General features: G+C 47.9%; 1 protein-coding gene across 7 annotated transcripts in view; it reads right to left on the reverse strand.

The window, feature by feature from the left end:
* ehbp1 (EH domain binding protein 1) overlaps positions 1–22,986 on the reverse strand; it is a 142,210-nt gene that overhangs the window by 24,437 nt on the left and 94,787 nt on the right. For 5 of the 7 annotated variants that reach the window (XM_086174122.1, XM_086174141.1, XM_086174132.1 and 2 more), the window contains 4 exons: positions 22,260–22,411; positions 17,116–17,254; positions 16,714–16,814; positions 13,357–13,480 (listed from right to left, as the gene is read on the reverse strand). In XM_086174122.1, the coding sequence (XP_086030248.1) occupies positions 13,357–13,480; positions 16,714–16,814; positions 17,116–17,254; positions 22,260–22,411 (516 nt within the window). The remainder of the gene's footprint in view (positions 1–13,356; positions 13,481–16,713; positions 16,815–17,115; positions 17,255–22,259; positions 22,412–22,986) is intronic. The other 2 variants (XM_086174104.1, XM_086174113.1) reach the window with 2 other exon arrangements.

A 22,986-nucleotide genomic window follows, 5' to 3' on the forward strand; every position in this document is an offset into this window, starting at 1 on the left:
AATGTCTGCAGACACATACTCAGCCTCCCATCGCTTTTGAAAGCCTTCAGAATCAACTTTCCTCTTGGGCACGATGAGGGGCTAGCTTCGCGATAACTGTCCATATGGTGGTATACAGTAACAGAAGCTTGACTTCATTGATGCCGGACTGTTCCAGGGTAGCCTGGTGTTCGGCAAGGCAGCTACATTATGGGATCAGCAGTCTGCAGGTACGTTTGACATGTATGCTTTCATCACATTCAGAGGTGACTTTGCTGGATGGAGTTAATTTGGCCCAGAAGACATGTATGCTTTCGTCACTTTCAGAGGTGACTTTGCTGGGTGGACTTAGTTAGGCCTAGTTGACCAGGTGACACATAAGCTTTCGTCACTTTCAGAGGTGACTCTGACGGGTGGAGTTAGTTTGGCCTACTTGCCCAGGTGACACCTATGCTTTCATCAGTTTCAGAGGTGACTCTGCTGGGAGGAGTTAGTTTAGCCCAGTTGACCAGGTGACACGTATGCTTTCGTCAGTTTCAGAGGAGACTTAGCTGGGAGGAGTTAGTTTAGCCCAGTTGACCAGGTGACACGTATGCTTTCGTCACATTCAGAGGTGACTTTGCTGGGAGGAGTTCGTTTGGTCAAGCTGACCAGGGACCTACCAACCAGTATCTCATCTAGTCAAACTGCAAGTGTCTGAATGTTCTCGAACCCTGTTTCCAAGAGCGAGAAGCCACTTCTGATCGCCGATGCACGGTTGAACATCGTTCCTCACTCGGGCGCCGCTGCCTGTGCCGAGCGTATCCCGGCATCCGGCTGCGTCACGTACCGGCTGCTTTTCCACTCAGTCATGGTCTCCACGTCCCCTGCTTGACACTTTTCGTGTTTTACAAGTATAAACATGCAGCTAATTTCCATGCTGCTCTAACGGATCCTTTGTAGTTACATTTGAATATGGTGGCTCTCTGCCGCGTCAACATCCACATCGCTCCACGCAGCCCGCGTTACAGCACAGCTGCTGTCATTAATATTTACTTTTCTTCATTTTGTTTAAATTTAACGTCTTCTCGTCGTTCGTTTCGGCACGGCTCAGCCGCTCGATAACGACCGGCGGTTCACGTGTTCGTTTCTTTCATTTCGTACGTGAGAGCGAAAAAACACAAACCGGAGTCAGAACAGTGACAGAACTGTTCGGGTCAATATTTGGTATGGTAATGATCGATAAACACGAGCATCTGTCAATATTCAGCCGCAACTTCTCAAAGCCAAATGAGATGAAAGCAGCAGATGGTAAATAAATTAAAGCCTATTTTGCCAAAGCAACTAAAACACACCGACACGTGCAACCGTGCAAAGGCAGCAGATACAAACACCTCTTACGACAAACGCTGCGCGTCTGCACTCCTTTCAGACGAGGAAACTTTGAGGGACGATTTCAGAGGTTCTCGTCACGAGTGCGGATACTCGGGAGATGCACTTTGTCTGACTCTGCTTACAACCTACCACACACACACACACACACACACACACACGGACTCATCATCATCGTCCTCCATTCTCCTCTGCAGGCCGGTAGAAAGCCTGCGATGACCTGGGTGTGTAGCTTATTAACCTCTCCATCAGTTCTTATCAGCCAATGAATAGCTCAGTCGTCTGCCCCTCCTCCCAAATCTAAGGGTTGAAAATTTCCTCCTCGCGTCGGGGGCTATAATTCAATCCACACGGAAAAATCATCGGAGATGTGTGTACGCGCTCGATCGCACACACACACACTTGCGCTGGGGGCGGGGAGGGGGTTAGCGGTAGCATTTTGTGACTCTGGGTTCTGGTGAGCCTGAGATTGGTGCGGACCAGATGTTACTGAAATCGTCAACAATGAGGAGACACAACAGCCTGGTGTGTGTGTGTGTGTGTGTGTGTGTGTGTGTGTGTACAAGGGCCAGAATAAATTAATGGTTGATTTCTCCCCTCGCTTTGATGGCATTAAGAGCCCTCTTCTTCTCAATGTGCCGCGTTAAATGCTTTTCTCCCTCTCTTTCCCTTCTTCTCTCACTCTCTCTCTTTTTTGACAAGCAGGGCCACCCAGCAGAAAGCAACTGATGCAAAACGCCGGAGTAATCCCTCCTCACCCCCCCCCCCCCCCGAAACCCCAACCCCATCCACCACGGCGCTCCCCCGCCCCCCCCTCTATCTTTAGTCTTTGACACAGTAGCCATTATCTGTGGGATTTAGTTAAACCAAACCTTCATGTATTTGTTAGGTGCGGGGTTCGTTTTCTCCGCTTGAGTGTGGCCGGGCCGGCGGAGAGGGGGTTCACATCGCCGGAGAGGGAGGGGGACGGCCCGCGACGCTAGAGAGAGCGGGCGAATTTGTCCGAATTGTTTAATTTGACGTAAGAAAACAAAGCGGGTAAAAAAGCTGGGGTGTTTCATCCGGGTGGACGAAACCCTCCATAATTCAACTGAGCGGAAATCTCAAATAAACATGACTTGCCAGCGGCCGCTCAAGCGGAGAACGTCCCGGAAGGGCCGGGGCCGAGAATCGAGGTTCGGAAATTGCGGATACGTCGGAATCGATGACGGCGGAGTGTCAACAAAGACGCCTCCGTACAAAACAGGGACCGGAATTCTTTGCGAAATGATAAATTATAAATAGGAGGAGCGTGAGGGAATCGGATCTGAAAGTGGGAAAAAAAAAAAACCGGCGTCAAAATGTGACGAACGAGACGGGGAAAACTTTTAGGGAAACGTTGTCCGGCTGATTTGAGATAAACGCGGCGTGTTTCTCACAAACCCGATCTGAAAGCAGCGCCGAGCCCGTAAAACATCCGCTGACGGAGAAAAGTTTTATTTTTCAGACCCACTTTTTTTTATCCACTTCAAGCGATACCATATAATTTAGTTCAACAGTGACGTCTTCATCTCTTGTCACGGGCTGTAACCGGGCTGAAGACCGTGTTACGGGATCCCTGTCGAAGCCCGCAGATAAACCGGGGCTTTTCAGGACTAAGCTAAGGTTAAGCCAGGTGCTTTAGCTCCCTGAGTGTGTGTTTACACACACCGATGTGTGAGGCTATTGGGGGGCTTAGAGCGGCGGAGGGACGGCAGCTTATTTGGCGCTAGTGTAAACTTCAGTACCTGTTGATGTTGTTAATTGGTACAACTTACAAAAACACCTCGGCGGGTTGTGTGCCGAGGCAGAGTGTCGGATTTTACAGGCTTTGTGGAATAAACACCGGCGGAGCAGGGCGGGATTCACAGCAAATAAAAATATCTGTATTTAGACTGCGGGCCGGGCTCATTAGCGACCGTCCTGGGTCGGCTGGCGTTCTTTTTGTTTCTTTTTAATATCTTTTAAAAAAAGGTTTTCCAAATTGAATCCATGTCAAACATGGTCGCAAACCCAGAGCAGTTTGCTGGTGTTTCTACACACTTCATCAACTAAATTTGTAGCATTTCCTCGTTGGGGGAACACAAAATTCTGAATGAAAATGTGTGTGTGTGTGTGTGATTGTGTGTGTGTGTGTTGCAGAGAGGAGATAACCCCCCCCCAAGCCCAAACCTGCTGACAGACAGCTGCAATCTTTTTAGCATAAGTAGCTCCGCCTGCTCCATTAGCACAGAGAAAGAAGTGTGTGTGTGTGTGTGTGAGTGTGTGTGAGAGAGGGAGAGAGAGAGGAGGGGGTGCTTGACCCCCCCTGGGGTAGATGTTAGAACAAATTTGAGGGTGTCATATTACACGCCTTGTGACAGGGGGGCCGAGGGGAGGTGAGTGATGAATTTGCTTAATGAATTAATCTGCCAACCGTTTACGGCTCTGCTAACGTTAGCCGTCCCTCCTCGCATCTCCGCGCCGCCGCAAACTACTTTCCTCTTCCTCTCCGAGTCATTTTATCCATCCCCCGCCCCGTCTCCCCCCTCCTCTCGGGGCCGGAGCCGCCCGGCCGTCGTTTTAAGAGATCCGCGAGGTCGGGGAAAACGTTTTTCGGGTTGTCGCAACCGTGAAACACTAAATATACTCCCCCCCCCGATTAACATTGAAAATGTGCCCCATTCGATCGGGAACGACATTACAAGCGACGCCAACCCCGGGCTGTTTCTGCCACTGGCTCCAGCTTTGACTGAATACACAAATGCAAAATTGCCGTGTTTAAATAGATATTTAAATGGAAATGTATTGGGAAAGACAGCTGTTGGTATTTGTAGCCTGGAGTGCTCATTACAATGGGAAATGGGGAGGAGTGTGTATGGGGGGGGGGGGGGGGGGGATGACAACGGTAGCATGGCGAGCAGCTGTGTTAGCAAGTGAATGGTGTAATTACTTGCCAAACCTCTGTCATTAACCTGCTTTGTCGAGTGCCACCACATCCGTTACCATGAGAAAGGCTTGATTAATTGACTGCAAGATTGAAATTCAATTACGCCGCGGTTTGTAAACCAGATAATGATAAACATGCGAAACACACAAAAAAAAAAAAAAAAAAAAACGACAAATGCATTTCGCGTCTTCGCTCGATTTTTTTCGGTCGCGGGGAAAAAATAGGTAAAGCCGGCGCGGGAGACAGCAAAAAAAAAAAAAAAAAAAAAAGAAAAAGAGAAAAAAAAGAGATGTGGGGGGGGGGGGGGCAGAGCGGGAAAAAAAAAAAATACACGGCCGTTCCTGATTGGCAAGCGAGTGTTTTTAGTTCGCTGTGTGTCTGCGGACGAGGCTGCCATCTGTGGGTGTGTGTGAACACATTCAGCGTGTTTGTTAATGTGGAACTAGTATATTCTGTATTTGCGCGCGCGCGTGTGTGTGTGTGTGTGTGTGTGTGTGTGTGACGCCGGGGCTGGCAGCTTGCAGCGCGGTTTGTTGGACGGACTGCTGCATGGGGTCTCAGGCAGAGAGGCGGCTGATGAAAGCATTGGCGGGATGCTCCAATAAAGAGCAGATTATCATAAGCGGCCATTGTCCACCTCTCAATTCTCTCCAGCCCCTCCAACCCTCCACCCCCCCTCTCAAACCCTACTTACTCACCCCTCCGCTGAAAATGTTAATCGGCCCTATTGCTGGCATGCTGGGGGCAGGAGGAGCGTCGGGGCCCGGAGAGAGCGACTTCCACCGATTATGAAAGGAGGCGCGGAAACAAATTGAGAGAGAGCGACAAATAGGGAGAATTTCACCCAAAAAAAAAAAATAATAATAAAAAAAATAAAGCAAAGCGGCGCACAATAGTTTGCAAATTTAACTTACACGTCCCTGGGCCGTGACAAGCTTCAACCCCCCTTCACCTCCATCCCTCCCCCTTCCTTCCCTCCATCCCTCCCTCCCTCCCATTGACTCCATCCACCCAGCTCGTTTTATCTGAAGATTCTCAGACAATGCCTGGAGGATCCCGTTCCCTAATCTTCCTAAAAATCCCCCTTTCATCCCCACTGTTAAAGAATGTATGAAAGCTTGACACCGAGCGAGAAAAAAGAAGGCAAGGAAAAGAGAGAGAGAAAAAAAAAGCAGTGCACATCTGGGCGGGTGGTGTCACTGTTCTGGACATTGTGTGTGTGTGTGTGTGTTTGGGAGTTACAGCTTTTGCAGCAAGTTGACTAATTAAATTGTTTTACTCCTCAAACATTCAAATGGCCGAAGAGATTAAGAGCATGAGCGGGATTTTGTGTGTGTGTGTGTGTGTGTGTGTGTGTGTGATTGTGGTGGTGGCGGGGGGTTAATCTGTGTTCTGACCCAGTTGAACCTTGGGAGTCACACACACATTTTCACACAAAACAAAAAAAAAAAAAAAAAAAAAAAGAGAGAGAGAGAAAAAAGCAAATCCTTTGTTTTGTTCCCCTCAAAGGCAAGAAAAAAGGCAATAGGTTTTAAAGGAGTGATCCCTCCATTTCTTTTCTTCCCCACGGGGAAGAATGGTGCATTTGCTCCTGAAGTGAATTCAAGATGACCACAAACACATTCCTCTGTCGTCTTAAGACAAAAACCATTCGATTCAGAGTGAGTGCTCTTTTTGTAACCCTGACGACAACAACACGAAAATGACCCAAGGCTTAGAAAAGCCGAGAAATGCATATTTATTCTCCGGTCTATCTCTCGCTTGCCGTGAGCTCAGGTCTCTGTGATTACGGACCAAAACAAAAAAAAAAAAAAAAAAAAAAAAAATCTCATCTCGGCGCTTCGGCGACGCTCGAATGTTCATTGGTGCGGCGTCCCGTCCCGTCCCGTCCCGTCCCGGGCCGGGGCGCCGCTTTCCGCCCCCTCCTTCGGGAGGGATCCGCCTCCCGCCGCCGGAATGGGAGGGGGGGATTAAAAACAAAAACATAAAACCCCAACAGGACTAAAACACGGGAGCAAATGAGAAGCTGTCACCTGAAGACAAAGCGCGGCGATGGAAGCCGGCGTCAGAACCTCGCCCTCCATCTTTCAGGCTGGAAACCGGGGAGGGTATTATAGTCCAAACACTTTTTCTTCTCTCAGAAGCCGAAAGATTAGACCGGTTATCCCATTAAAGTTGGTAAAATGCCATTCTTGTGTCTTTAAGCTCTCGTATAGGAGGTCAAGATGAGTCTGCGTGCGCTTACAAGGCGAGCGCGGATGTAATCTGCCCAAAGTTACAATAATTAATGTTAAGCTTCTTCCGCAGTACGTTTTTTGAAAGAACCGGCCCTGCTAATATACTTAAGGCTGCGCGGGCTGTTTGTGTTTTCATGACATGACAAGGCAGGGCTTGACGTGCGTGCGTGCGTGTGTGTGTGTGTGTGTGTGAAAGAGTCTCTATTCCGCTCACGTCGCTGAGCTTAAATCTTTAGGCAAACTATAAACTGATGCTGCCACAATGATGGATTAGGACGACAGGCCTGGGAAAAAAAAAAAAAAAAGTGAGAGGCCAGATCACCGGGCTCAATAGAAATATAAACACTCCGGTAGTGACAGGTGAGCCTGCGTATGATCGTGCATATTCAAAAGCACGGCAGAGAAACACGTGCGCGCCTAAAGGCATCGGCCGCTAATAAATACATCAACAGGCGGGGATCTTGATTTTGGGGAACGCGGTGAAACAAAAAAGACGTCTGCAGAAAGCAAATTGTAAACACAGACGGCTGTCTGTGTACGAAGACACTTATAGTTTTATCACTCGTTACTAAGACACTTTATAGTTACACTTTATAGTTTATAGTTTATTTTATTTCTAATTCTGCCTTTTCTTTTTATTATTTATTGCTGTTATATTTTCTGTAACTCTGGCACAATTTCCTTCGGGATTAATAAAGTTGTTCTTATCTTATCTTATCTTATCTTATCTTATCTGTGTTTTGGAGCTACAGGTTGGTAGCTTCGCCAGTTCACATTCTGCACACACACACACACACACACACACACACACACGTGCACGAGGTGCTGTCCGTTCCCGGGATGCGGAGGACGATAGGCCGCCTCCCCGTGCCGTTCTTCCCCCGGTCGAGTCGCCGACACAAAGGCAGATTAAAAGAAGCGCGCGTCATAAAAAAACCCCCGTGTCGACCTTATCGGCTTCGAGTGCAATTTTTTTTTAAACATATGTTAATCTCGGCGAGCTAAAACTCCTTCTTTCCCCTCTCGGCTTGTTTATCTCTTATCGAATGAGGCGACGGGCGGCTCGCCGGTGCCGCTAAGTGCCATTATTTGGATAATTGCGTCCATTGTTGCGGGTTATACGGCGATTTGAAACGGGAGGCGTGTGGAAAAAGGCGCGAGGGCGACGTATGTGGCGGTTCGGGGTGTGTTTTCTGTCGGAGGAGGCGGGATTTCCGTATTTCCGCCGTCCGGAACGTCGTAACGGCCGACGTCACGTTGAAAAACGGTTCCCTGAAATTTTTCAAACCGGCCTGGCTCCGACAGATCGTCAAAACGTTACTCATCGTGTTATATTCTGATAATTCGTGATACATTATCTGAAAACATTTCCTCGCCGTATTTCAATGCCGAATGATATAATTTCAGTGTAAAAACACGATGGATAAAATCATCAATTAAAATACAAATACTGTTAATTAACCTCGGCTTATCGCTGCAATTCAACGCGTAATGGGTAATGCCGCGGTTATCGTCATTATCTGGTTTTAAAAATAGAAATAAAACGATGTATCCGGCGCTCTGGTTCCGCCGATGGTTCCTGTGCGACCGTCCTCGGGTTCTTTACCTTCCGGCCTGGCGCTTTGGTTTTGATTCCTACTTTTCTACCCGGTTATTTCTCAAGGGGCGCCTCGCCAGCGACCTCGGCGCCGCTCTTTTGGGCGAAACCGACTTCCGAAAACCGACGCGGCGGTTACTTTTTGTTCTGATTTTCTCGACGCGAGCGGGCGTCTCTGGCGAACCCTCTCTGGCGCGCTGCGGGAGGCGAACGGTCTCCTAATGTTGCGCGCGTGAAGGACAGCGCTCCCGGTGGTACAAGAATAACAAGTTCATTAGTCGAGGGGGGGCGTCGCAGGAATTCAAATTCCCCCCCGACTCGGGCCCGGCTTATGATTGGCTGGCTGCGTCGGCATGGCAAGACTCATTAGAGCCCAGCAGTAATTAAGAGTTGTTAGAAAGTGAATTCTCCAACCGCAGATTAGAAAATTAAACTATTTACTGATTACATATTAATAGAAGACAACAATGGCGCTTGCCATAAGCTTGGAAGGCAACCAAGGAATAAATCTGTGTACTTAATTACCATAAACAATGGGGGCATAGAAATGGAGTTTTATGCACACTCCCTCCTGTAATGTGTCTGATATCAGAAGACACTTGACAATTCTTGTTCAATTATCTCTATTATTTAATGTGCTGTGAACTGCCTCTGAGTAAATAAATTAACCACCCCAATTACTTTGGATTCATCTGGGGAGGGCCGCCGCGTAATAGAAAATGCCGCAGAAAGCTGCATTGTGCCCAAACCAGGCGAGAGAGTGGAGGGCGGAAAAAAAAAAAAAAAAAGGGGGGGGACGCAGGAGAGCGAGGGTGAGAGAATGGAAGAAAATAGAAAAGTGATGCGGAGGAACAGAAGAGGATCGAGAAGGAGAGATTAAAAAAAAAAAGGGGGGAACGGAGGGAAAAAAATTGGGTGAACACACAAAGAAAGTGAGAGGAAGTGGGATGCGCGTGATACCAGGAAGGATAAACAATCGTTCGTACGTTCGCCCGTCGAGCTCGTCGGATCCCGCCGGGTCACGTGATCGGCCTCCCGAACCACGCGAATATACCCGCCGTGTTCCTGCCGTCGTGCGAATTCATTTATCGAGCACTATTCGGCGCTCGCGCGTGGAAATTCCCTCTTTCGGTGTGTGTGAAAGAAGTACGAGCTCGGATCATTTCATCCCCGTTGTTACGGGAAGAACCGGCTCCGCGGTGAAGAATGACGATTATTTCCGAGGTTGGCGATGTTTGCCTTCTGTTCCGTTGTGTGTGTGTGTGTGCGTTTGTGTACGTCTGTCAAAAAAAAACAAACCAAAAAAAACAAACCACAGCTTACTGTTCTGTATATTTCCTATATATTTCCTGTGCATCTTATATTTGCAAGTGTTATTTGCAGAGCTTATGTCCTCTATTGTAAGTCGCTTTGGATAAAAGCGTCTGCAAAATGTAATGTAATCAGGCGAGCGGGTTCGAAAACGTCCCGCTAACCCGGCTTGAATCGCATCTCACCGCGAGTTATTAATGAAAGCCCATTAATAAGATGCGCACAACCGCAACGCAAACTGGCGCTACACGATAGCGGCTAAGAGGCCTGCGCTGGAAACACCAGTCCATTCTGGGGTTTCCTAATGTTCACCGGCGAGTCACTAACTGTCTCCGGCTGTGTCCGGGCCTTTCTGGAGATTTTGCTCCGCCTCTGCGGCTTTCCGTCTGAAAAAACAGCGCCCGCTGTGACCGGGAATCCCGCAGAGAGGGGCGAGAGTGAACCGCGACGGAAAAAGTTGCGGAGCAGACGCCGTAAAACCCAAGAAAGGCACGGCGGCTGTCAAAAAAAAAAATCCTCCCTGGCTCGTCGGCGGGAGTGATTCTGACAAACGCGTTATTTTCGAGTCTGGAAAATAGAGGTCACACCTGAAATCGCGGTGAAAGACAAAGAAAGGAAACTAAAGAACGTACAAAACGGTATTGTCGGGATGTCGAAATGGCTTTACGGCGGAGCTGCGTTTGGGTTGAGCGGTACAACTGGTCACATGACCGGTGATGTAACGCCGAGGGGAAAGATGGCCGCCTCCTGAGATTCACGCGACTTCAAGAGGACGACCGGGGGACGCCGTCCGAGCGGAGGCGGTAAAAACGACGACAAAGAAATGCACGACTCCCTCGTCGGTTTATCCCGCTGACTAAATAAACCTTTGGAAGCTAAGACGTGCTGTTCGACGGCGGTAAAAATCAAAACAGGAAGTTGAAGAGTTCCAGCGCCGCGCTGGATCCGCCTGGACGTCAGACTTTGGAGAAACAACGGACGGCGGGTGGACGCTTCCTCATCCGCAGCCTGTTTCCGCTCCATTTTCTCCCGGTCGGGCAGAGGCGGCGGTCGGGAACAACAGATCGATACCGGATGTTTTGCTTACAGCTACGGCTTCAATCGGACATTTCAGGCGCCGGGGAAAAATATCTATCATCTCTGACAGCCAATAGAAAGGTGACCTCGGCGGCCGAGGTGATAAAGGTTACTTTAGTGACCGGCTGTCAGCGGCACATCTCACACCGGTGCCTCCGGTTCTTGGCCAGGAGGCACAATCCATAACCTATTGGACGGGTCTCTGGGATGAGCGCTGCAGGAGGAGATATGGAAACTGCAGAGGAGTTTCAGATATTAAGAGCGGCGCTCAACTTTCTTTTTCTTTCTCCGTCAGCAATAAAGTGGACGGCAGTTATTTTGGACATGCTCGTTTTGTTTTTTTTAAATTGGAAATGAATGCTTACTTCATATCAAAAGATGATCCAACACACTCGGGGCCCCCAAAATGAAACAAAACCAGGGGCTTTCACGGGGAGGGATCAAATGGCGAGATGTCACCCACACACACTAGCAGCACAGCGATCCCTCGTTATAACGCCGTTTACTTTTCACGGTTTCGCTACTTCATGGATTTGCGTCGTGTTCTGCATTCTGATTGGCTAAAAAGTCACTCCGCTTCTTCTCTACCTGTGCGTCAATAACGTTGCAGTTTAATATGAACACGCCAAATTTACATGACGTACGTGCAAATTCTCTCGCAATTTCGAGTTTCTCTAAAACCCATAATGTTGACAAAACGCTCTATCGCAGATAAAGTTAAACTTCTGGACATGCTAAGGGAAGGTAAAAGCTATGCGGCTGTAGGTCGGCATCACGGGATTAATGGATCTTCCGTTCGTTCCATAAAGAAGGAAGAAAAAAACATAAGGACGACAGCAGAAATGTATAATAGAGTATTTAAGTGTATAATAATTGTAAAAAAAAAAATAAAGGTGTCTACTTCACGGATTTTGCCAATCACGGGTTCTTGAAAAATGTGTAAGAACGGCGTGAAAAAACAAGCAAAATGACATTTTCAGGGATTTGGGAGAGTTCGGGACGAAGAGAATCTCGGGCCTCTGTTTGAAAATGAAAAATACAACCAAAATATTTCACCGTTACTTAGATGAACTCTATTGATCCCCATAGGAGACGTTCATAGGGACGACGGCAACAATGTATAATGGAGTATTTAATTGTATAATAATTGTAAAAAAAAAATAAAATAAAGGTTTCTACTTCACGGATTTTGCCTATCACTGGTTTCTTTTTGGAACGTAACCCCCGCGAAAAAAAAGGGTATACTGTACCTCCAAATGTGTGTGTGTGTGTGTGTGTGTGTTGCGTTCCTCCCGGAAAACCCGCTTTCTCAATTTCATTTTCCTCTGATGTCATAAAGAGCTGAATGGCGACCAAGGTGAATGTCATGTTGTGATATCGTTTCTTTTTTTTTTTTTTTTAAATTTCCCTCGCTTTCCCTGTTGTCCCACTCTGCCTCTCTTTTTTTTCCAGACGAGACCATAGGCGTGTGTGTGTGTGTGTGTGTTTATATATATATATAAAAACTACATAAAGAGAAATCTTTACGGCGGAAGGTGTTTGGGAGTAAATAACCTGGCGTCTTGCTGGCTAGCAGCAGCTTTATCAGCAGGTGAAGGAGGAGGAAAAAACAGCCCTTCAGATTGACACAATGGCATCGGCTCCGACGGGGGGAGAGGGCACGGAGGCTGGGCGGGGGGGGGGGGGGTGGGATGGCGGGAAGGAGTAAAGTGAACACAACAAACAGAGGAGAGATAGTCTTGATATCAGGACCCAAATGGGAAGGTGATCGAAAACCCCGCTGCCCCCTCTTTCAAAAACATCCTCTATCCTTTTTTTTTTTTTTTTTTTTTTTTTAACGGGATAAATCCGCCGGGTTCCGTTACGAGTATCGCCATTTTTACGGCGTTATTGTGATTATTATTTTATTACCCGGTAGCGCGGAGGGGAGCGAAACGGGACGGCCCGGTATCGCGAACGGATGCTATTCTTCAATTTTTCGGCGAAAGGGACTCGACCGGGCCGAGGCCCCTCTCGGCTCGCCGTCTCATGTCTTAACAAGGCTTTACCCCCCCCCCCCCCAAAAAAAAAAAAACCTACCGAACCAGATTGCGCTCGGATGTGCGAGCGTTTGTGTGTCACGACGGTCGTGTTGTGTTGCCTCGTTTTTATTTATTTAAATTAAAAAAAAAAAAAAAAAAAAAAAGCATTTCTTTGCCTCTCCCTCTCTCCTCCCTTTAACTCACCCCCGTCTTTCCTTATACATCATATCAATGAAGGCCAGATATGTACTAGGGGAAGGAGGGTGTATGTGTGTATCCGTGCATGGCTGAGCGCGCTGTTCAATAGTGTGTGTGCCGGCTGGCTGGCTGGCTGGGGCTGCGGCTGGCAAACCAAACGGCTGCAGCCGAGACTTCGGCTGGGGCTCCGCTATCGCACCCAGTTATCGTTTCCCCCATGAAGGGCTCCCTTATCACCCCGGCCCAGAGAGGTCTCCCTTCTTCTCCCATCCCCGAGACACACTCCCCCCCCCACTCCCTCCGCACCGCCAACCCCCGACCACCACCACCACCACCACCACCACCACCACCCTGCCTTCCCTCACCCCCGCTCCTCCTCCTCCACTCCCTCCTTCTCCTCCTTTCATATCCACCCAGTGCTCCGTCGCGCAACATTCAACCGAGAGGGTGGGAGAAAATGGGGGTAGTGGCGAGGTGGGAGGGGGCTTCAAAGATTCTCTCACACATAAACACACACACACACACATATAAAGTGAGCGTGCGTGCCTGTGTATGTATGTGCGTGCGTACGCTCAATTTGCCAAAACAGTTTTTCCAGTGTAATTGGGCTTGGGGTACCTGTGTCCATGAGATAGCGCAGCCTCTTCTCCACGCGAGCTGCTCGGGCGTCTATGTGCCTCTGCTCGCTCTCCAGCGCAGACAGCTCCCCAACCACATACTGACTGGTGTCTTTGAACGCCTTCTGTCAGCAGAGAGAGAGAGAGAGAGAGAGGGAGGGAAAAGGAATGGTGTGATACAGCATTAAACAGAGGTAGAGGGCAACAACGGAAAGGCAAAACAGAAGGATGGACTGATGCAAAAGCACGATAAAGGGTTATTGGGACGGTGAAAACTTGCTTTACGGGCGGGGGCACCCTTTCCCCCTTCGCCGAAATGTTTATTGGCAGACAAAGGGGGAATTTCGGCGAAAAAAAAACAAAACAACAAATAACACGGCGGCGCAGTCGCTGCCGCCGCCTCCTGTTTGTTTGCCGTTTGAATTACTGCCTCACATCTTCAAAACCAGAAGCACGCAGGAGGAGCAGCGGAGCTTAAAGGGACCTGAATGGAGTAAAGTGACTGTATTCATGTTCGCGTCTTCTGACGGGGCCACACACACACACACACACACACACACACACACACACACACACACGTGTTCGGCAGTTACTCTCAATTATAACCGACTGTCGATTTTGATACAATAAACCACGAAACATATAAACGCGAATCGTTTTCTTCCACGTGCTTCTCGTTGGGTCGTTTCTTATTTCAAATGATATGAATTCATACAAATGAAATGGGAAATTTAATTTAGACCCAGGAACCTGGGACGGAAACATCTTCCAGTCCGGTTGCCATGACAAGAAGATCTTGACCAGAATTCCCCCGTGAGCTGGATGACTGGGAACCTCCACAGTAATTCAAATTAAATACTTTGTTTTGTGACCGATGGAGAATTAACCGATTCGCAAATGAACACCTGAAAAAGCTCTGGGGTGTGTATGACGCGCCTTCTCACCCGCACGCGCCACCTTTTGCAAAGCGTTTCTTCTTTTTATTTTCTATTTTTTAACCAGGGTCACTGTGGAGGACTGAAAACAATACGACGCCTCTCAGGCCGGCGCGTCACATCATTGAAACCCAGCTTGCTAAATAATCCAGAATATTGTTGTATTAACAGTTAACCCTCGTGCGATCTTAACATTGTGTTTACTCTCCTTGTCCTACGGGTCAAAAATGACCCATAAGACAATCTTTGTACCCTAGTGGTGTAAAGCCCACATGAAAACATAAACAGAAAAGAAGTATCACTTTTTCTAATTATGGGGTCTCTTTAGGAAAAGTCATAAAATTTAAAGTTGGAAAAAAATAGGTTAAGGTGTTTTTTCTACAGCTAAACACGGTAGTGGGTCACTTTTGACCTGCAGGACAACACAAAGGTTAACAAGGCTCAGGCCCGATCCTGGAAACACACTTCATGCTAGATTGATTTATTTTCCTATATTTTGTGCATCAGATTCATCAGTAAATGAGCCCTAAAGGTGGATTTTTGGACTGAAATTGTGATTTTTTTTAATTTTTTTTTTCAAATAATTTATTCTCATTTTCCCCCACGTGCGGGTGAAAGGCCTCGGAAGTCTCTCGAAGTAAACCGAGTAGCTTTTCCCCAGACTCTCGGTCCTGATCCCCAAGATGTGGGACACCCGCAAACACAACAATCTCAGGAGCGCGGAAACTTATTCGAAATTTCACAAATAATAATAATAATAATAATAATAACCTTTATTTATACTTGCAAGACCACTGAGGTCTCCCTCATTTTCAGGGTCGACAAGTTTACAAGCAAAGCAGAGCACAGCACAACAATAAAATGAGATCAAATTAGGAAACAGGAGATAAACTAAAAACAGGTGAAAATGAGATTAAATTATTCTAGATGAATAGATAAATAATCTGAGAAGTAAAACGTTTTAAGAGGGAGGCCCGTTCCACCGGTGGAGACACAGCCGCCAAAATCATCTCCGGACCGACGTCTCACACACGCGAATGTAGAAGATGCTTCCATATGGCCGTGCACACACACACACACCTATCACTTTTAACCATATGTATTTAATACACACTCCATTCCTGACCCCTGCTCACCTCGGTCTCCCAGCTGCTTGCTATTCTCCAGAGAAACTTCTCTGGCTGAGGGGAATGTTTATTCAAATTCACTACTGAGGATGCATCGCAAAAATATCTCCGCTTTCCTGCTGATGCACTTCATTTTTCTTAATGGGAAGGGTAACTAGTGTGCAGGAGAGAGAGAGAGAGAGAGAGAGAGAGGAGGGGAAGTTTTTCTTTTTTTTTTCCCATTCCACCCAGGCCAGCACTTTTCCTGTACTGTTTCCAATGTGTGAGCATGTGCATCTGTGTGATTCTGTGCATGTGTGTGTGTGTGTGTGTGTGTGTGTGCTTGCTGATTCCCAGCAGCCTCTCTTCCCTCCTTTCCTCCTCCTCCTCCTTGCGCGCTCTCGCTCTATCACCATATTTTTCCTTGGCAAATCAATTTTACACATGATCAGCCCACTCCCCTTGCCGCGCTCGGCCCAGCCGTAATTAAGAGGAGGGAAATTACCATATATATTATATTAATGCAAACATCATTCAGCAGGTAATTCTTGGCTGATCGGGATAATGGAAAGGTTGAACACCCATTAACCCTGGGGCCCAGGCAGCGGGAGGAGGAGGGCGTGTGTGTGTGCGCGCGCACGTGTGTGTGTGTGTGTGTGTGTGTTTGCACATGGGACCGGAGGTGGAGGGTGCAGGGTCGAGGATGGGAAGAGGGCTGCTCGGGAAGCCGGATTCACCCCGCGGTCTCCGGGTGGCACATACACACACACACACACACATGCGCACACACACACACGCACACACGCAGTAAAATTACAGCATTCTTACGGACGCATTTTTCAAGTTCAAACACGGGCCATGCATGGAGTGTGCATGCACGTGAAGGACATGTAGGCGCACAGCTTCTTTGCGCACACACACACACACACAGGTGCACTCGTGAATAGCAGAGCAGCTGATATGTACAGTACAGTTGTTATGATTAAAATGGCAGTTTGAGAGATCAATACTTGGAGAGCAGAGGAGACGAGCCGACTCTCCAGAAATGTGAAAACAGACCCACGGAGGCGATTATGGGATTCTGCGTCCGACCAGGTGAGATGTGAAGGGAGGAACACGAAGACCAAGCGGGAAGACCTACGTTCGGCCGCGCTCACGTTCAACATTTGGCCCACGTGTCATTATATTCTGGCCGATTTACAATTTTCCAGATTAAATCTCGCACGTTTTTCTGCAATCTTCTCCCCGCTTAAGCTGACTCGGCTCCGCTTTCCCGCGGCATTTCCCGTCAAATGTATTTTCGAGCGGAGGACCGACCTCTTCTTCAAACGGCCTGCGAAGATCGATCTCTGTCGGTGAGCCCCTGTCCTCCTCGGCCTTCTTCAGGTCTTCAGGGATGGACCTCTGTCTTTTCACCTCTGGAGATGGAGAGGACGGGTTATAACGGCAGGGACGGAGCGCCCGACATTATCTCTCCGCCGGCTAATATTCCGAATATTCCAATTTCATCGTCAACCGCTTCCACGCCTTTGCGGATTTCCAACAGTGGAGGTCAAAGGTGAAACCCCCGCTGGCCGACTGTGAGGAGGTCAGGAAGCGCTTTCGTGGCAACAGGTTGCATCGAAACAAGACGCCTCCCTTATGTTTGGAAAAACCACCCTCAGGCAAATATGGATCGTGCAAGTGTGTGTGTGTGTGTGTGTGTGTGTGTAAGCCCACCTGGCCTGCTCTCCACATACTGACTGAAGGACTTCAGCTGAGTCTTCCTGACGGCCGAGTCCTTGTTGAAGACCACGGGACTGCGCAGCCTCTCGGTGGCTCTGCGGAGTCGCTCCGCTCGCAGCTCCTCTGCGTTCTGCTGCCGAAAAAAAACACACCTTTAGCGTCCGCGGGTCCGGACCTGCACAGGTCTATCATGTAAGACGCAAAGTAAGTATAGGCAGAGTAGGTTTGTTATCGGCGCATCTGGGAGGAGAGGAGCCTGAATAAGACAAACACACACACTTTGGGAAAAGCTTGTCATTTTGGAAATGCCGGGTTTTCCTGGACGTTTTTTGCCGGAAGAATCGAACTGCAATTACAGACACACTCGTCATTTACACCTTTTTTTTTTTTTTTATACATTTCCGGTCATTTTTGTACCAATTTTCTTCTAGTTTTAAACTAATCCGGGGGGGTTATTTTTGAAGACCGTATAAAGTTTTTAACCCGTGTGTTTTCTGTTACGATCTGATAAAACTTAAACGCTCTGAAATCCACGACTCCAGATGAGTGGGGAGGGAAACACACACACACACACACACACACACACACACACCTGCAGCTTGCAGATGGGAATTCACACGATGGTGTTAAAGTATTAACGCCATCGCACACGCTCCCGTGGATGAAGCGGACGATTAAAACTTCTTCGGCGAAAAACAAAACAAAAAAAAACAAAACAGTAATTAGCCTAATTCCATTCTCCACGTCTCCTCCGTTCTGTCAGCTTCTACCAGGCACTTAGATCAGCTCTCAGGCTTTTACTAGGCAGCTGTTTCAGGATTTCACAGCTGCTCTGATTATTACACACTCCACACACACGCTGGCAAACATGTAAATGTGTGTGTGTGTGTGTGTGCTAATATACCTACTGACAGGCTATGATATACATCTGGCAGCAGCAGATATGTTGGAAACACTGCTCTTTGCTGTTGGTGTGAGAATCTGCCTAAACACAAACACGCCGTCTCGCTCATGAGAGACACAAAAAAAGGAGGCAATTAATTTGACTTTCAACAAAACCCCGAGCCAGAAAATATATTCAAATTATGCAAAAGGGAGGCAAAAAAAAAAAAAAAAATCTATTGTTTTCAAAGTGAACATGTGTTAAAAAGCCGCACGCTCGCTTCTCCCACTTTCGAAAAAAAAAAAAAAAAAAAAAAAAACGGCGTGCAGAAATGCTTTATTACCGGGCCTCCGAATGTGCCAAGCCGAGTGGAAAAGAAACCGACTCGGGCTAAGATTGACGCGGCGGTAACGTTAATAAGATGGCGAAACGTGTAATAAAGTCGACAATTAGGGCAAACACGTTCCACTGCTTGAGACGGAGGGAGATAGTCAAGCGGGGTGTGCAGACCGCGGACGGCTAATAGAGACGGCGTGGGCGTGGAACGAGCCCGGGATGGGGAGTTGTTGGTTTAGCTTCAGATTATTGACTTTCAAAAACAATGGGAGCAATTAGTGTGTCCTCGCGTCGTTCTGTCTATTAGTCTGTCACTTCCTACCAGCCACTTAAAACTTTCCCTTAAGTCCAATTGAGGTGAATATATTCATGAGGCGCAATATGAATAAACTGCCAATTAAACAGCGGTGAAGATATTAGGCCACCGCTCCAAATGTGTGTGTGTGTTTTGTGGACAAGGCCAGTGTGCAGGCCTGAAGATGACGAAAAATTATAAAAAAAAAAAAAAAAAGAGTGTGGAATCCATTCATGAGGCGCAATATGAATAAACTGCCAATTAAACAGCGGTGAAGATATTAGGCCACCGCTCCAAGATGTGTGTGTGTGTGTTCTAGAATTGTGGACAAGGCCAGTGCGCAGGCCTGAAGATGACGAAAAATGATAAAAAAAAAAATTAAGAGTGTGTGGAATCCCTTCCATCGCAGATCCCAAAAGGCTGATCACACACAAAAACCTCTTCTTCCCTTCAGATGACGCCACAGCCAGTCCACCTTCTCCATCCAACCCCATCCTCTGTATCCTCCTCTCTCACACCCACCAACTTCATATCTCACGACGTCCATAAACATCTCTAGATCTCCGATTCCAGCATCCGTCTGCAGATATATTCACTCCCCCTCCTCTGTCCGCGACCCGGCCATCTCAGACTGGCTTCTCTGACCTTCTCTCCAAAACATCTACCATCCCTCTGATGGACTCCTGATCCTATCCGACCCGGTCACTCCCAAAGAGAACTTCGGCATCTTCATCTCCGCCTCCTGTCTTTTGGTCATTGTCACTGTTTCGGCATCGCGGTTTGGGTCTTCACTCGGGTATTACAATCTGAAAACTAGAAAACTCGAGAGGAGACGTATCATGATTGACGGCGTCCTGAAAGTCATTTTTAGAAGAGTGTGTGAGGAAATCTCGGCACGGATTAATAACGACAGCGTTGATTTGCGATGCGTCGCCGCGTCGAATGATCACAACGGTGCGCGTGGAGCTCGGCGATTCTTCGGAAGCGGCGAGGGACTGGAGGTACGAGCTCGGCGGACGCCGGCGGGGCGCCGCTCCGCTCGCTAGGCTTCTCCGCTCGTACCTGTCCGAACAAAAACGGCGTGGAATCCGGCGTGAGCGACACAAGGACGCTCTGGGTCCCACTTCGGCAGACTGGAGACGGGAGTCCTTCAGCTGCTAGATTACTGGAATATATTAACTGTTTGTTTTTCTGAAAAACTTTTTAAAATCAATAATAATTGGATGACAGAGGATTTACTGGATTTATGTTGCGTCCTTGTCATATTTTCACGAGAAGGATTTGTTGTTTTTCTCTTCTTCTTTTTTTTTTTTTTTTTTTTTTGAACATTTCAGTGTGTTGACTGTTACAAAGTGCAAGCACTTGCAATATCTACTGGGAACTGTTGATTTAGCAAAAGAGTAAATCCCTGCGGAGGCTGATTAAACACTGCGGCTGTCTCTCCAATTATGACTTACTGTTTAACTTGTGTGACTCTGGCATGTTGACTTGACTTCAAGTGCAATTTTTGACAGCGGCACTTCAAACTGCAGCCACCAAGTCTGAATGACAATGACCAAAACTGATTCCTGTATTGACACCTTCCTAACTGTAACACACACACACACACACACACAGACAGATCATTTGCCCACTTGGCTAGCCCACTGTCTCTCTGTTACGCTCTGGGACAGGCAGATACCCCTCCTTTATCTCTTATCGCCGCTATCATCTCGATGCTAAGCTGCGCTAGTGGTGAATCAGTGATTTTGGCGTGTGTGTGTGTGTGTGTGCGTGTGTGCATGGAAGGGGGCTGCGTGACTAATGTTGCAGTCTGCTGAGCGTCGCATGCCCTTATCGTGCACTGGCGAGGCCGCGCATTCACACAATCGCTAATGAGAGGGAGGAGTGTGTGTGTGTGTGTGTGTGTGTGTGTGCGTGCGTGTGTGTGTGTGTGAGACGTTCCAGCAGGTCGTACCAGGCTCCTGGAGGACTTTGGGCCCGATTCCCTGCAGTCGAGATAGTTTTTCCAGTCAAATGATAACCAATATTCAAGAGAACAGGTTGGCGGATTGATGCATAAAATAAATAAATCACTCTTCACAAACGGCCTGAGTCGGCCTGAAATGTGTTTTTTTTTTCGGTGGAGAACATTTTTATGCATGAAAATGTTGCTACCGACCGCTGCGAGGCTTCAAATAAAAACTTTTATCCCTTTACCGTATTTAATCTGAATACACTTAGAATATTAGACAATTACAATACTACCATAATCTCCGGACTATTGAGAGCACCTGAATATAAGCTGCACCGGCTAAAAATAACTAACTAAATAAATGTGTACTTGCACTTGAGATATTTACACAGAAACCTTTTTTGAACTTTTAATCAAATACGTACGGGTAACATCCACCAATGCCTAATGGAATTTTTTTTTTTTTTTTCCGACCAGTGCCTGTAACATGGCTGACGAGAGAGATTGATCATAAATAACACGAGAAAAAGTCCATCCATCCATTTTCTATCCCCGCTTTGCTGATCGCTATCTTCGTCTTCCTCTTGCGCACTAAAACCGTTAAAGCCGTCTTGTTCGGCGTGGGAATTGAACGGCCTCACAATTTCACCGGTCGGATGTGACGGGGCCGAACGTTTTGGCGGCGTGGAGCTCGTTAGCACAAAAACAAAACCCATAAATTAGCGTTCAAAGCGCGTGAAGAAAGTAGCGGCTTAAGAGGCCGGAAATGATGTTAAGTGCGAATAAGGCGAAAACAGTTGTTTTCAAAAAACCATCATGAAAAATCAGTTGTACCAAGAAAGATTGGCACTCAATGATATGTGGACTGTTACCGCTAGGGTCACTGGTGTAGCGTGACCGACATCCGCTCATACACTAGCCACGTAGAACACGGAGAACACGCAAGACACGTAGAACACGTAGAACACGGAGAGCATGGTGGGCACCGAGCGATGACACTCTCAGGTAAAAGTGTTTGTTGTGGGTTTAGGTGACACCCAGACAGGGATCCTACGTCTGCATGGGTCAAGTGGGAACACACACACACGCACACGCACATGTGCACACACACACACACACTCCAGTGGCCGTAAAGGACTAAGCCTTTTGGGCTTTGAACACAAGAGGGTGTTTATGTGAATCGATGATCAAAGACACCCTGAGTCGCCATAAGCACAGAGGGTTACACTTGTGCTGACACACACACACACACACACGTATACGCACCTACACACACTCCCACAAACGCACCATATTCCACTTGACATTCCAAATCAATTAAACAGATGTTAGGGCTGGCAGACTGCGATGTTGACTCAATATTCACATCAGAAGATATAGATGCACAAAGCCCCTCGCCACGGCCCGACCTCCACGCACATGCGCGTGCACGCTCACACACACGTGACAATCTGAAAAGGTCATGGTCAATACCGCGGCGTGCTCCATCTTATGTAGCACATTATGATGCCAGCGTTGGTGTGTGTATCATGGCTTTTAGACATGAAGCCGTCCACCCGACCGCAGAGCCGCCGACGCCCGGGGTCAATCGGACCCCATCGATCCGAATGACCCCGGCAGACTTCGCGGGGAGGTTTAGGTTTAGCGACCCGGGAAAGACGAGCGTCTACCTCCGGTCCATCGGCGGGGCCGAGCGGGGAGGCGGAGGAGGCGGTGGGCGAGGACGAGGTGGAGGACGGAGAGGAAGGGGAGGCCCCCCCCCACACTGGCTTGGCCTCCACCAGCTTCTTCAGCTTCAGATCTACTTGCTTGTTGTTTGCACCTTTTGACAACAGAAGCAGAAGAAAACAAAAACATTACATCGGTGTCATTGATGGGGGGGGGGGGGGGGGGGGAGCAAAATTCATTTGAATCAGATCCCAAAACAAGGGTTTACATTAAACACACACACACACACACACACACGCAGTGAATGATAGAGACCAACCGAGGGGCCTGAAATCCTGTTTTGGTGCAGGATGGAGCCGCTAAGCTACCGAGTGTACAAGTCAAGGACTATCACCATGGTAACCAAAATGGCAAGATGGAGGACATAAAGAAAGACCCACACAGGGCAAACACCACAATTCCTTCTCAAGACTTCATTTTTTTTAATGGTATGACACCGTAACAAATACTTCTAATCCTTATATTCGGCGCAGGGAAACATGTCGGGAAACCAAACGCAGCTGAATGGATGCGTCTTTGCAGAGTTTCATCCGGCGCGGGGCCGTTGCACTGTATTGTCTAATAAAATCAGCACATATTTCTGTTGTCCGACGTGATAACGTCACATTTATTTCAACGTTTGCCCGTAAGGCCGCTCTTCCTTTTCCTCCAAAAGAGGTCTGGTTCCTC

The sequence above is a fragment of the Fistularia commersonii genome, chromosome 2 (genome assembly GCF_037954325.1).
Source record: "Fistularia commersonii isolate RoL2024-O1a breed Wild chromosome 2, RoL_Fcom_v1.0, whole genome shotgun sequence".
NCBI lineage: Eukaryota > Metazoa > Chordata > Actinopteri > Syngnathiformes > Fistulariidae > Fistularia > Fistularia commersonii.